The sequence below is a fragment of the Anabrus simplex genome, chromosome 2 (assembly GCF_040414725.1).
Source record: "Anabrus simplex isolate iqAnaSimp1 chromosome 2, ASM4041472v1, whole genome shotgun sequence".
NCBI classification, from domain to species: domain Eukaryota; kingdom Metazoa; phylum Arthropoda; class Insecta; order Orthoptera; family Tettigoniidae; genus Anabrus; species Anabrus simplex.
In genome coordinates this window covers 129,647,538-129,662,358 of record NC_090266.1, presented here as the reverse complement: position 1 = coordinate 129,662,358, position 14,821 = coordinate 129,647,538, and the positions used below count along the sequence as shown (strand labels likewise).

General features: G+C 37.3%; 1 protein-coding gene across 1 annotated transcript in view; it reads right to left on the bottom strand.

Moving 5' to 3' along the window:
• The window catches only part of LOC136862699 (RAB6A-GEF complex partner protein 2), a 205,858-nt gene that overhangs the window by 82,486 nt on the left and 108,551 nt on the right, over positions 1-14,821 (bottom strand). Inside the window, exons 5-6 of the mRNA XM_067138904.2 lie at positions 12,361-12,473; positions 10,792-10,944 (exon numbers count right to left, since the gene is read on the bottom strand). Coding sequence (XP_066995005.2) covers positions 10,792-10,944; positions 12,361-12,473 — 266 coding nt within the window. The remainder of the gene's footprint in view (positions 1-10,791; positions 10,945-12,360; positions 12,474-14,821) is intronic.

Genomic DNA, 14,821 nt, shown 5'->3' with positions numbered 1-14,821 from the left:
CTACGAAACATAAACACAACTGCCTATTCCTCTTGTAGCATTTTTCAATTACCTGGCGCATACTGAAAATCTGATCCTGACAGCCTCTCTGTGGTCTGAAACCACACTGGTTTTCATCCAACTTCCTCTCAACCACTGATCGCACCCTCCCTTCCAAGATACCAGTGAATACTTTGCCTGGTATACTAATCAATGAGATACCTCGATAGTTGTTGCAATCTTTGCTGTTCCCTTGCTTAAAGATAGGTGGAATTACTGCTTTTGTCCAATCTGAAGGTACCTTACCAACACTCCAAGCTAATTTTACTACTCTATGAAGCCAATTCATCCCTGCCTTCCCACTATACTTCACCATTTCAGGTCTAATTTCATCTATTCCTGCTGCCTTATGACAATGGAGTTTATTTAATATCCTTTCCACTTCCTCAAGCATAATTTCACCAACATCATTTTCCTCCTCCCCATGAGCTTGGCTGTTTGCAACACCACCATGATGATTTCCTTTTACATTGAGAAGATGTTCAAAATATTCCCTCCACCTCTCCAGTGATTCCCTGCGATCTATTATGTGTTCACCTGAATTACTCAAAACACTGTTCATTTCCTTTTTCCCTCCCTTCCTAAGATTCTTTATTACTGTCCAGAAAGGTTTCCCTGCTGCTTGACCTAGCCTTTCCAGGTTATTACCAAAATCTTCCCATGACTTATTTTTGGATTCTTCAACTATTTGTTTTGCTCTGTTTCTTTCATCTACATACAAATCCCTGTCTGCCTCGGCCCTTGTTTGGAGCCATTTCTGATAAGCCTTCTTTTTACGTTTACAGGCTGCTCTCACTTCATCATTCCACCAAGATGTTCGCCTTTTCCCATCTTTACACACAGTTGTTCCTAGGCATTCCCTTGCTGTTTTTACTACAGCATCCTTGTATGCCGCACATTCAATTTCTATATCCTGAACCTGCTTACTGTCTACTGTTCGAAACTTCTCACTAATCATATCCATGTACTTCTGTCTAATTTCCTCGTCCTGGAGATTTTCTACCCTTGTTCGTTTGCAGACAGATTTCACTTTCCCTACCCTAGGCCTAGAGATACTTAGTTCACTACAGATCAGATAGTGGTCTGTATTACCGAAAAATCCACGAAAAACTCATACATTCCTAACAGATTTCCTGAATTCAAAGTCTGTTAAGATATAGTCTATTATGGATCTGGTACCCCTAGCCTCCCATGTGTAGCGGTGAATAGCCTTATGCTTGAAGAATGTATTCGTAACAGCTAAACCCATACTAGCACAGAAGTCCAGCGAACGCTTCCCATTCCCATTAGCTTCCATATCTTCCCCACATTTACCAATCACCCTTTCTTATCCTTCAGTTCTATTCCCAACTCTCGCATTGAAATCACCATTAGCACTATTCTATCCTTGCTGTTGACCCTGACCACGATGTCACTCAATGCTTCATAAAACTTGTCAACTTCATCCTCATCTGCACCCTCACATGGTGAATACACGGACACAATTCTTGTCCTAATTCCTCCAACTGACAAATCTACCCACATCATTCGCACAGCTGCAGTTTCCTAAAAAGCATGTAGAAAAAATAAAAAGCATCCCACCTTTTAACAATTCACCAACCAGCCATAGTTAACACGACAAACACAAAATTCTCAGAAAAACAAATTAACGAATTAACGAAAGGAAAGCAACGTGATCAATACTATATTACCGGTTGAGTCCAATATTTCCAAACACCCCTTAGAATTACAAAACGATACCAGGTACAAATTAAAAAAATAAATTACCAACAGTAACCGAGGAATTAAATAAAACTTCTGATTCCAACCCCACAAATCTAATTCAAAGATTGAAAACTAAAATTAGACAGAAACTGATATATTACAAAAACAAAAAAGTTTTTTGCAGATGGGACATTTTCAATACTGGTAGTCAGCAAGGACCCTACTACTACAATTCAACGAAATTTAAAAACACTAATAAAGAGTTCAACTTTCTTACTCAATGAGCAAGAGCAGCAAAAACTAATCCACATGACCACTAATATTTCCACCGGCGGAGCCTTACCTAAATTACACAAGAAAGACACATCCACGAGTCCAATTATCTATTGCAGAAACAGTCCGACTTATAAGACTTCATAGTACATTCATCATTTTCTCAAAAGACATAATAGATTTAACAACAAATCCCCATTAAAGAATCGGTTAACTTTTGTGATATTTTAAAGAAATTCACTTTACTACCCAACCACATAATGTGTTCTTATGATATTACGAACATGTATTCTAATGTGCCGACAAAAGAAACAGCAAACATTATTACGGAAAACCTTTCCAAACACAGTAATCTAAGCATGCTTGAAATAGATGAGTTTATAAGATTCTGAACTTTGTATTAAAGAACAACTATTTCACTTTCAATGGCAAAACTTATCACCAATACGGCCTATTTAATGGGTGACCCATTGTCAGGCATCTTGGCCGACATATACATGGATTCATTAGAACACAAAATAACATCAAAAATAAAGGGACTCAGATTGTGGCTTAGGTACGTAGATGATTCTTTTGCAATAATCGATAATAATCTTAACAATAGCAACAAAATTTTAGATTTTTTAAACACCCTCCACGAAAATATAAAGTTTACCATGGAGGACGAGGTCAATGGATCCATCAACTTTTTTTTAGACATCACAGTAACACACGATAAGAATACATTCGATTTTCAAATTCTTAGAAAACCTACTCATACCCCACAAACAATTAAAAATTCAACAGTACACTCTAACGCCCACAATCAGGTCACTTTCTACAGTTTAATTTACAGAGCCTTAAAAATCCCATTACCGAGCTCGATAGCTGCAGTCGCTTAATTGCGGCCAGTGTCCAGTATTCGGGAGATAGTAGGTTCGAACCCCACTATCGGCAGCCCTGAAGATGGTTTTCCGTGGTTTCCCATTTTCACACCAGGCACACCTTAATTAAGGCCACGGCCGATTCCTTCCCACTCCTAGCCATTTCCTGTCCCATCGTCGCCATAAGACCTATCTGAGTCGGTGCGACGTAAAAGCAACTAGCAAAAAAAAAAAAAACCATTAGACCTAGGAACATAAAAAACAGAAATCAATTATATAAAGAATTTGGCAGAACTTAACGGTTTTGAAACAGAAATAGCTAACTGAATAATTAACAAGATTGAACTTAAATTAGCAATAAACCTCGTCCCAGATAAACCCAAAAATGTAATTTTGCCACTTTCACCTACAATAATCCAGGTATTTACGAGGTAACAAAACCCTTACAAAAGCAAAATATCAATATTGCATTTAGGGCAACAAACCCTAACTGCAACCTGTTTCTCAATCACAACACACTAAACTTAAACAGTAGCATCTATTCAAGTTCAGGCATATACAGACTCAAATGCACCCAATGTGACATTTCATATATCAGACAAACAGGCCGGAGTTTCTTTACAAGATATCAAGAGCACTAGAATGCCAATAATCACAGCAAGTTCTCAGCCATGTGTTCTCACATGAAGGATACAGGGCACTGTTTCACAACTATCGAACAGGACCTTACAATTATCAAAAGAGTGGGCAAAGGAATATTAATGAATGAATTAGAAAGCATTTATATTTATTTAGATCAATACTATAGCAAAAACCTTAATCTGAATGACTTAGTTGAAATAAAAAATCCCTTATATGATGTTTTGCCCAACTTGTTACAATCACTAAATTTAAATGAAAATAAAATTCTTAAAAAATCTTAAAATAACATCCGTAAAAGCTCCAACCATTAAAGATAACTCCCTCCGTGTCTGCCCCTACTAACCTCCCACAGCCAACAGCACATAAGCTTAACGCTCCGACCATCTCCTCTCCCGCACCACACACCCCTCCCCCAATTCCACACAGATACAATACAAGAAATGCAAGTGTCACTCGTTCTGATGCTGCAAAGGCAACTAATTATAATCATTATAAAATATCAAAGCCATTTTGACAGTGCTGATATAATTATTTTATTATTATTATTGATATATACAGTCGTATCAGCACACACGTTTTTAAAACATAACCGGTTTTCGGACACTAAGGTCCATCATCAGTGTTAATATTTAAATTTAATTTCACATAAGTGTGTCGTCAAAATGAGTTAAAAATGAGTTTAAATTTGTAGCCCTGTTGACATCAACTGTAAAATGAGAAAAAAAGGAACCAAGTGTTAAAATTATGAAATCAATACATGTAAACTTACAATGTTGTTGTAAAAATTATGGACATACCATGTTAAGCTGGCTTTCCTTCGTGCTCAAGCTGTTGGTCGAGTACTAACGAGCGTTCAGCTTTAACTACGGAACCGCACTGCAAGCACATGATGTTACGTCACCTCAAGGTTACGTAGTGAGCACCTGATGTTTACGTCAACTCAAGATTGTAAACAAGATGTTGCTTGCGGCTGTTTCATTTAAAATTTTATCTGGTTCCCTAGTCTGCGCTAAAAATATCTCAATATCTTGCCAACGAGCTGTCAAAATAGCACGGACAACATGGTTAAAAAGTGAAATCAAGAGTCTACATGCAAAGAAGGACCAGTTAAATGAAGAAGCGTTTCAACTTCAACTTCAACTTATGAACACATTCAATAAACTGGAATGGACATGTCTCGCAACACACATTCACGAATACATAAGAATTAGACTTGAGAAAAAACGAAAAACAATTCAGAATAAATTAAATAAACTTAAGAACAAATATACACGTGATGATTCCAATAATTTAACTGAACACGAATTTTGTGAACCTGTTGTCAACATTTCGGACACACCTTTAACCCAAAATGAAACCAACCTATTAAAACTAGGTTACAAACACAGTTTTAAACAAAACATTAACAATGCCGCATTAAAACAACTAATAACAGAAACTGAATCAGCTATCCAAAAAGTCCCTGACAATAAAAAAGAAACTGTAAGACACTTAGTAGCAAATCAAATTGAAAACATCAAAAACAAACCTATTACAGAAAATAAAGAAAGTAGTACACAACAAAAAGTAATAACTAATCTAAAAAGTAAAATCAAAAATAATAACTTGATTGTAACTAAAGCAGATAAGGGTAACGTCACAGTTATCATAAATAAAGACGACTACATCCAAAAAACAATTGATTTCATAGAAACAAATGGCATAAAGGAAATAAAGAAGGACCCCACCAAGAACTTAAACACAAAAATAAAAGAAACTCTAAAGGACACACAGTTCATAATAAATGAAAAAGAGAAACAAAAATTAGTCCTGATGAACCCAAGATGCCCAACTTTAAAGTCTCTCCCAAAAATTCACAAAGAGAATTACCCTGTTAGACCTATAATTAATTGTCGTAACAGCCCCACATTTCAATTATCAAAATATTTACTTAAACACTTACAAAACCACATTACACTAGAAAATAGTAATTCAATATCGAATTCTTTGGAAGCTATTTCCAAAATACAATCAACAGAAATAAACGAAGAAACTGTAATGGTATCATATGACGTGACCAACATGTATTCCAATATTCCTATTAAAGAGACCATAAACTTAATAGAAGAAAACTTAAAGAATCAAGATAGACTAAGTCACATAGAAATTAATGAAACGATAAACTTATTAACTCTAATATTAGAAAATAATTACTTTACATTTAACGGGAAGTACTACCAGCAAAACACAGGTTTACCAATGGGCAGCCCACTATCAGGTTTCTTAGCCAATATTTATTTAAATAAACTTGAGAAAACCATTTTGAACACATATCAGAAAGAAATAAAATTATGGGTCCGTTTTGTTGACGACACGGTAGTATTTTTTAAATGGAGACCTCATTACTCCCGAAACATTTCTGGGTTGTTTGAATTTGCTTGACAGCAACATTAAATTCACTATGGAGAAAGAAATCGATAAAAAGTTAAATTTCTTGGACCTCACATTAACAAAAACCAACAATAGGATAGATTTCGATATTTTTAGGAAACCCACACAGGCCATCACTACCGTCAATAAAGATTCCAACCACCCAGGAACCCACAAACAATCAGCTTACAACAGCTACATTAGTAGATTACTAAAACTTCCCTTGAGTAATGAAAACAAACTGAAAGAAATTAGAATAATAAAACAAATTGCTAAAGCAAATGGCTACAACCCAGAAATGATAGACAATATTATACGTAAGAAAGAAAATGGAGAAAAAAAGAAAAACCATGAGAAAAGAAAGAAAATCCATGAACATAATAAATTTGTGACATTTACATATTTTGGAAGTCAAGTTTTTAAAATCGCGAATATATTTAAGAAATTTCAACTAAAAACAGCTTTCCGAACCAGAAATAAAATATCAGAACATATATATAATGCACACAGTGTCAATAAAAGAGATATATATACTAATTCGGGAGTATACAGGCTCACTTGTAACGACCGTAAAAAGTTTTATATAGGTAGAACCGGGCGAACCTTAAATCAAAGATATCAAGAACATTTTAAGGCAATAAAGTACAACAAGTATTCAGCTTTTGCGGAACACATTTATAACAATAACCATAGCTTTTTAGGGATCGAAAAGGACATGAAGTTAATTTTTAAAGGTAATTATGGATTTGAATTAAATACACGTGAAAACATTGAGATATTTTTAGCGCAGACTAGGGAACCAGATAAAATTTTAAATGAAACAGCCGCAAGCAACATCTTGTTTACAATCTTGAGTTGACGTAAACATCAGGTGCTCACTACGTAACCTTGAGGTGACGTAACATCATGTGCTTGCAGTGCGGTTCCGTAGTTAAAGCTGAACGCTCGTTAGTACTCGACCAACAGCCTGAGCACGAAGGAAAGCCAGCCTTAACATGGTATGTCCATAATTTTTACAACAACATTATAAGTTTACATGTATTGATTTCATAATTTTAACACTTGGTTCCTTTTTTTCTCATTTTACAGTTGATGTCAACAGGGCTACAAATTTAAACTCATTTTTAACTCATTTTGACGACACACTTATGTGAAATTAAATTTAAATATTAACACTGATGATGGACCTTAGTGTCCGAAAACCGGTTATGTTTTAAAAACGTGTGTGCTGATACGACTGTATATATCAATAATAATAAAGCAAAGGCAACTAGTTCACACCGCAAAAATCAGGAGGGTAAGTAAATGTATACACAATGTTTCCTGCCAAATACTGCAGTCTCTTCTTTAAATCTTTAAACTTAATGTCTTTCTACCCTCCTTTCATTACAGATTCTTCACCACACAATCACCAATAGTCGTTCGCAACATTCAAGCTATAGCCCACAACAAGCATGAGCGTTTCCATTTGACTATTAGCACAACGAAGAAAGACTCATATCAGCTAGTAGACACACACATGGCAACACTCAGCAGTGAACCTTTCATCATTTCTTCAACAAAAAAGAAGACTGTGGACTCACCTCACAAATACGTGTCTAACAACAGTAACAATAACTCCATCAAACACACAGCTGTATACTCTATGATACTAGGCCTACTATAAACATTCTACAAAAATATTTACGACTTTTTTAACTGATTAAGCCACTTAAGGATCATTAATATCTTTCTACGACTTCAAATTTGGGTTGCCTTTAATCAGATTCCTTTCATTTTTGATTTTTAGCCATAGACTTTCTTATCGTTTATGTAAATAAGGACAGTTTGGCTATTTTAAAAATGTTTTAAGGACATCAGTGCAAGATTGCACCAATATTACTCATTTTTCTCGAACATATTTTTAAACATGTTTTAATTGTGTAAATTGTATTCTGGGAACTTATAACAAGCTTTACTCATTTATGTTTCTTTATGTAACACTTTGACTAGAGTAATCAGGATCATGATCTTTATACATTAGGAATCAGATTACGGCTGATGACGTCCATACAATGGGTGAAACATGTCCCGTTAAATTAGAATGACAAGATACCCAATGTGTATTGTATAGGTGGAACTCAAAAACTTCCGTATCATTGTTGAATTAATGTACATTTCAATACGGACCAGTCATGAGATTTGCAACATGTAAGAGCCTGAATGATGTCACTCAAATGACTGCCATTTCCTGTCATGTGTGTTGAGCAAAACCAGTTTTTCATCTCGTGTGAAAATTTGGTCAATGAGCTCATTGCCATAATGTTGAAAATATTCCAAGAAAGTTAATTCAGAACCCATCCATTCAGCTTTGTGCCCATCTGTGAGCATCAGTGGTTCTGAACAGACTTTGTGGACCTCCAAATGTTAAGTGATAATTTCAAATGAAACTGTGCAACACACTTCAGGACACTGTGCACGCATCTCAGTAATTGCAAAGCGCAAATTATCTCATATGATGCAATCAACCTTTTGTTTCAGTTCACCGCTGATGAAAGTGGGCAATCTGACCTCTCTGCATCATGAAAGATTATTCTCCCTTGTTTAATTGCATGAACCAAATCCTAACACTGGCCGCTTATATTCTCCACAGTCCCCCATGAATATCAATTCGTCGATGTTTTCAGCATTCAAAAAATGAATAAATGATTGAATTTCATAGTTTGTGGGATTATCAATATGCCACTTCATTTCTAAAGAACGCAACACTCAACAACTGAATACATTATGTACCCCCAAAATCCACCAAGCAAACGTATGTACGAAAGTCAATAAGTATCTGCATTTTTGCTCTAATTGTCTTTAGGTTGGCTCTATGGCGTTGTGTGCTCACCAGCCGCTAGACGGCACCGTTGTCTACATCTGTGGTGGGTTTCAGCATTATCAGATCAGTACAGCTTGCCCTAATGTGACATAAATATGGCTGTACCACGTTTTGTTTGCACCAAGGAAGAACAGTGTTCTGTAATCCTTTTTTTGTGGTCTGAGGGTGTAACAGGAGCATAAATTCGTAGAAGACTTTCAGCACAATACGGGGACAATGTTTTGCAACAGTGAAGTGTTTGCCAGTGGATTGAACAGTTTAAAAGGGGTCACACGAGCGTGAAGGATGAGGAAATATCCGGGCATCCATCTGCAGCCGTAACTGATGTTAATATTGAACAATTGCGTGATATGATCCTGAATAACAGAAGAGTGACTGTTGATGACGTGGCAAACCATATGCACATTAGACATGGTTCTGCATATGAAATCATGCATAACAGGCTTAACTTCCACAAAATCAGTTGGAGATGGGTTCCAAAACAACTCAATGAAGAGCAGAAGCACAATCGTGTGAGAATCTGTCAGCATCTACTGGACTGTCATGCTAACGAAGGTGAAATGTTTCTGAAACGCATCATCACTAGAGATAAAAACATTGGTTCACCACTTCGAACCAGAGAGCAAACATCAGAGCATGGAATGGAAGCATCCCGGGTCCCCAGTCAAAAAGAAATACAAGAGTCAACCTTCTGCAGGAAAAGTGATGCTCACAGTGTTTTGGGACCCTCAAGGACCAATACTAGAACATTACCAGGAAAAGGGGGAAATGTGAACAGTGAATACTACAGTGATATGCTGGTAAAGAAGCTGAAACCTGCAACTAGCAACAAACGCAGAAGTCAATTGTCACAAGGAGTTCTTTTGTTGTATGACAATGCACGTCCATATACTGCCACCCACGCCACTCAAACTCTTCAGATGCTGCGTTTCAAGGTGTTGAAGTATCCTGTGTACAGTCCTGATCTCGCCCCATCGGATTACCAGCTGATTGGTCCACTTAAAAATCCTCTAAGAGGCCAATGATTCAGCTCCGATCAACAGGTGAAGGTGTTTGCTGTGCAAACAAAAACCTTTTTTGCAGAGGGTATCAGAAAGCTTGTGAAATGGTGGTCCATGTGCATTGAAAAGCAGGGTGACTATGTAGAAAAATGGTATCAATAAAAAGTGCATAAACTTACAGGAAGGTGGAGTCAAGGAAAATATGGGTGGAGCCAACTAGCACAGCCTTGTTCTATTCTGCCTCCATACAGCAATGTTGTGTTATCTAGCGGTGCATTATACTACTTACTGCACAATATACTCACTACAGCAGTGCTAGGGCCGTTATAATTTGTTAGTCTTGTATATAAAGCGTGTGAATTCGAGGGACGTAATATTACTGACACTGCAGTTTTAGTCCACTGTCTTACGACATAATATTGCGACATCTGGACGATTAATGTTAAAGGGTCAGGCAGTTAAATATAATACACTCCTCAGTAGGGGCTAAAACATTTTGGCTTTTGTTCGTTGACTACAACCCTCATATTCTATGTTCCAAATCAAAGTAAAATATGAGACAACAAAGTGATAAAATGTCAGTCAGATATAGTGACACCTTTTGTTACATCTAACACTGATTAAGCACTATGTACTTAAGAAATGTACTTGGAGGTTCCAACAGAGTTATATGAACAACTTCCTCAATTAGAAATCATGCAAATACCGATCCTAATTTTCATCGGACAAAGCTTCATTAAATATGGTGTAAATGCAAGATATTTTATTTAATTCCTATTGAATTAATACATGCTGCAATACTGAACCATAAATTTATGTTATTTCAATGTATTGCAGATATGTTAGAATGCAGACACCAACACCTGTTGTAAAACGAGCTTCTAATGCACTAGGTATTCTAAGTAACAATAAGCTATACATCATCATCCTACATTTGGTTGGTTATACAAATGAATACTTCACAACATGCAGATAAAATAATACAGAAATACCCCACCTGTACACATTGGACTGTGGCTTCTGTAAAATCAAACATTCCAATTATGTCTTCACCTAGCTTATATTTTCGCTTGATTAACCAAAATCGTACCACTCTCCCTCGACTATTTGCAATGTTGTACAAGCACGCTCTCCTCCTGGCCATAACATTCTGAAATAACAATATAATTATAAAGACAACAGTGTCAATTTCAGTCTTATTCAACATCAGTAAATATGTCAGTCTAGTAAGTCAATGTTTGTGATGACATCCAAAAATTAAGTTTTCAGTTAGTTCCTACAGAATCAAATTTGAAGACATTTTGATTCACATCAGAGAGATCATTGAAGGGATCATACACTGAGTGGCCTGAAATCAAGGGAAGGGGTGTCCCATTAGAGAATGTCCCGTGTATGACCCCTGAGCGTTGCGGCTAGCTGAGCAGTCTGCCATAGACAACAGAGTCCTGAAGATGGCAACACGTCGCAAGTAAACAGACAATGAACGTGGGATGTTCATCGGCGCAAGGGTCATAGCATAGCGGAGATTACACGCAAATTTGGGTTTCGGAGGTTGATAGTATCGAGGGTGGATCTTCAATATTGCAGGGAGTATGTTACCATCCGCATAAACCGCCACACGGGAAGACCACAGGTGTTTAACGAACGGGTGTCACGTCGCCTCCACAGAACCATACTGGGCGCTTGGCGAGCTACTGTGAGTCACATGACTGCCCAGTTATATCTTGGGAGTCAGGAACCCATTTCTACCAGGACTGTAAGAAGGCAACTACAACACATAGGTTTCACCAGCCGACAGCCAACTTGTGTCCGTTTGCTGACTCCTCGACAAAGAGGTCAAAGACGTACATGGCCCTCTGAATATCGGCAAATAACCATGGAACAGTGACGGTGTGCGGTATGGTCCGATGAATTCCGGTCCCAGTTGTATCGAGTTGATTGGGTACATGAGCATGTGGCGTATGTCCCATGAAGTTATGGATCCTGTGTGTCAACAAGGTTTTGTCCAGGTGGGAGGTGGTTAAGTTCTGGACTGGGAGGCGTTCTCATGGTCGCAATTAGGCCAACTGTCTGGCTGCAGGGAGCGTTGACAGGTGCACGTTATGTGGACATTCATTTAGATCATCTGCATCCCTTTCTGAACCTAGAGTACCTTGATGTAGATGCCATGTTTCAGAAGGACAATGCGCCATGTCACCATGTCACCGATCTGTGGTGGCATACAGGTGGTTGGAGGAATACTCCAGTAAATTTACAACCATGGATTTTCCCTGCAGATCCCCCCATCTTAATACAATCAAGCATTTATTGAATGCTGCCGATTTTAGTGTACGCTCCATGAACCCTGCACCAACTACACAAGACCAATTGTGGGTAGCAGTGCAAGACGCGTGGGTCCAGATCCCTCCACAATGATTCCAACATTTTGCAGAGTCAATGCCTGGCCGTACTGCTGCCATTTTGAAGTCTCGCGGATTAGCGACTCATTTTTAACATCACATTCAGTGTCTTCCCATGACTTTTGGCCATTCAGTGTAGAGCAGTTTAGCTGTGAAATATTATATACCTGCAGTAATTGAACACCCAATTCAAGCGGAGTCTCTCCTTGTTGAATCTCCAAAAATGGATTACTGCAAGTTAAATTTTCGCTATCACCGAATGCACTGCTTTCTGGCGAACCTGAAAACAAAACACAAAAAGGTAATGTACTTTTCTATTGGGTATCCTGTTCATCACAACAAAAGCTGAACAAAGGCAAAACTGTCAATCTGCAAGGAAGTAAATAGAGAGGAAAAAGCAACAAGTCAAGATAAGAAATAACCAGACCAGACGTAAAAAATTATTTTAACAATATGTAACTGTCAATCAGATGGAATAAGGAAGAGGATGAGTTTGGCAACAGAAAGGAGGCTATGACGGAGGACTTACAAATTAACTGGTGAGCAACACTGAAGAATCTCAAAGTAAGGAGAAAGGCAGAAGAAGATAATCTATTGATGAATTTAACAATAAAATGTTTGGCAGTGGGTGTTAACATGTGTGTCACTGAAGAGGCACCTGTGTTGTGTGCATATACATCCACTGTTGTTTCTCTATGTGTACAGAAAAGTTGAAGAGTCACATAAAAAATAATTCCATGTCCAAACAAACAAAGTTAAAAGAAATTTTACGTTCAATCAATCAATACTGATCTGCATTTAGGGCACTCGCCCAGGTGGCAGATTCCCTATCTGTTGCTTTCCTAGCCTTTTCCGAAATGATTTCAAAGAAATTGGAAATTTATTGAACATCTCCCTTGGTAAGTTATTCCAATCCCTAACTCCCCTTCCTATAAATGAATATTTGCCCCAGTTTGTCCTCTTGAATTCCAACTTTATCTTCATATTGTGATCTTTCCTACTTTTATATACGCCATTCAAACCTATTCGTCTACTAATGTCATTCCACGCCATCTCTCCGCTGACAGCTCGGAACATACCACTTAGTCGAGCAGCTCTTCTTCTTTCTCTCAATTCTTCCCAACCCAAACATTGCAACATTTTTGTAACGCTACTCTTTTGTCGGAAATCACCCAGAACAAATCGAGCTGCTTTTCTTTGGATTTTTTCCAGTTCTTGAATCAGGTAATCCTGGTGAGGGTCCCATACACTGGAACCATACTCTAGTTGGGGTCTTACCAGAGACTTATATGCACTCTCCTTTACATCCTTACTACAACCCCTAAACACCCTCATAACCATGTGCAGAGATCGGTACCCTTTATTTACAATCCCATTTATGTGATTACCCCAGTGAAGATCTTTCCTTATATTAACACCTAGATACTTACAATGATCCCCAAAAGGAACTTTCACCCCATCAACGCAGTAATTAAAACTGAGAGGACTTTTCCTATTTGTAAAACTCACAACCTGACTTTTAGCCCCATTTATCAACATACCATTGCCTGCTGTCCATCTCACAACATTTTCGAGGTCACGTTGCAGTTGCTCAAAATCTTTTAACTTATTTATCACTCTATAGAGAATAACATCATCCGCAAAAAGCCTTAGCTCCGATTCCACTCCTTTACTCATATCATTTATATATATAAGAAAACATAAAGGTCCGATAACACTGCCCTGAGGAACTCCCCTCTCAACTATTACAGGGTCAGACAAAGCTTCACCTACTCTTTATGTTTGGGTTTCTCCTAAATATTTCCCTTTAAAAAAACCCACTCAAAACTGGCCCCTTCAAACAGTTTTCCTAGGGTTATAACACAGAGTATGTCAAAAGCAGCTGATGCTCATGCCTGCCAATACCCGTGGAACTGTTTGCAATGGGCGGGAGTTACACTCCCGAATGTTAATTGTGAATAAGCCACCCGCCCGAAGGTCAATGTAAAGTGAGTGCCTTGAGAAACAAGCTCTCTTCAGGCAGCAAGAATTTGAACACAAATAATTTACACAATTTTATTTAATGGATGGTATTCTTGGCAACTACAAAGCACAATTCCACTCCCTCTTCATCAGAAAGAATTATACAACACCACAAATGATAAATAGCGAATTAAACTTCGTAACAAAAAATTGTTTATTTTTATTCCTTCCTTTTATTGTATAAAACTAACATAATCAACATCAATATAATGTTAGTATTTTTTGAAATGTCAACACTTTTGGATATTTTAACGGTTTTTGGAAAGTTGAGATTTTACCACTTTTTCTGGCAATCGTAGTTATTCAAGGTGATCACCACTAATCGCTCTAATGTGATGTTCCAACTTTATTGGTATACATCTGGAAGGGTTTAATATTACATGTGATAAATATCATTCTTGATCCGTATTGATGATATTTGATTGAAATAATAACAATAACAATAATAACAAGACTTATTGTATTGATTAGGTGGTCAAATTAATAAATTAAACAAGGGTTTAACAGGTCGACTTCTTTTAAAAATCAAACTGCATGTATTGATATACATAGATATTTTTCAGAAAATGTCTTTGTGTCATTTGTGAATGTAGATGCAGTTCTGTG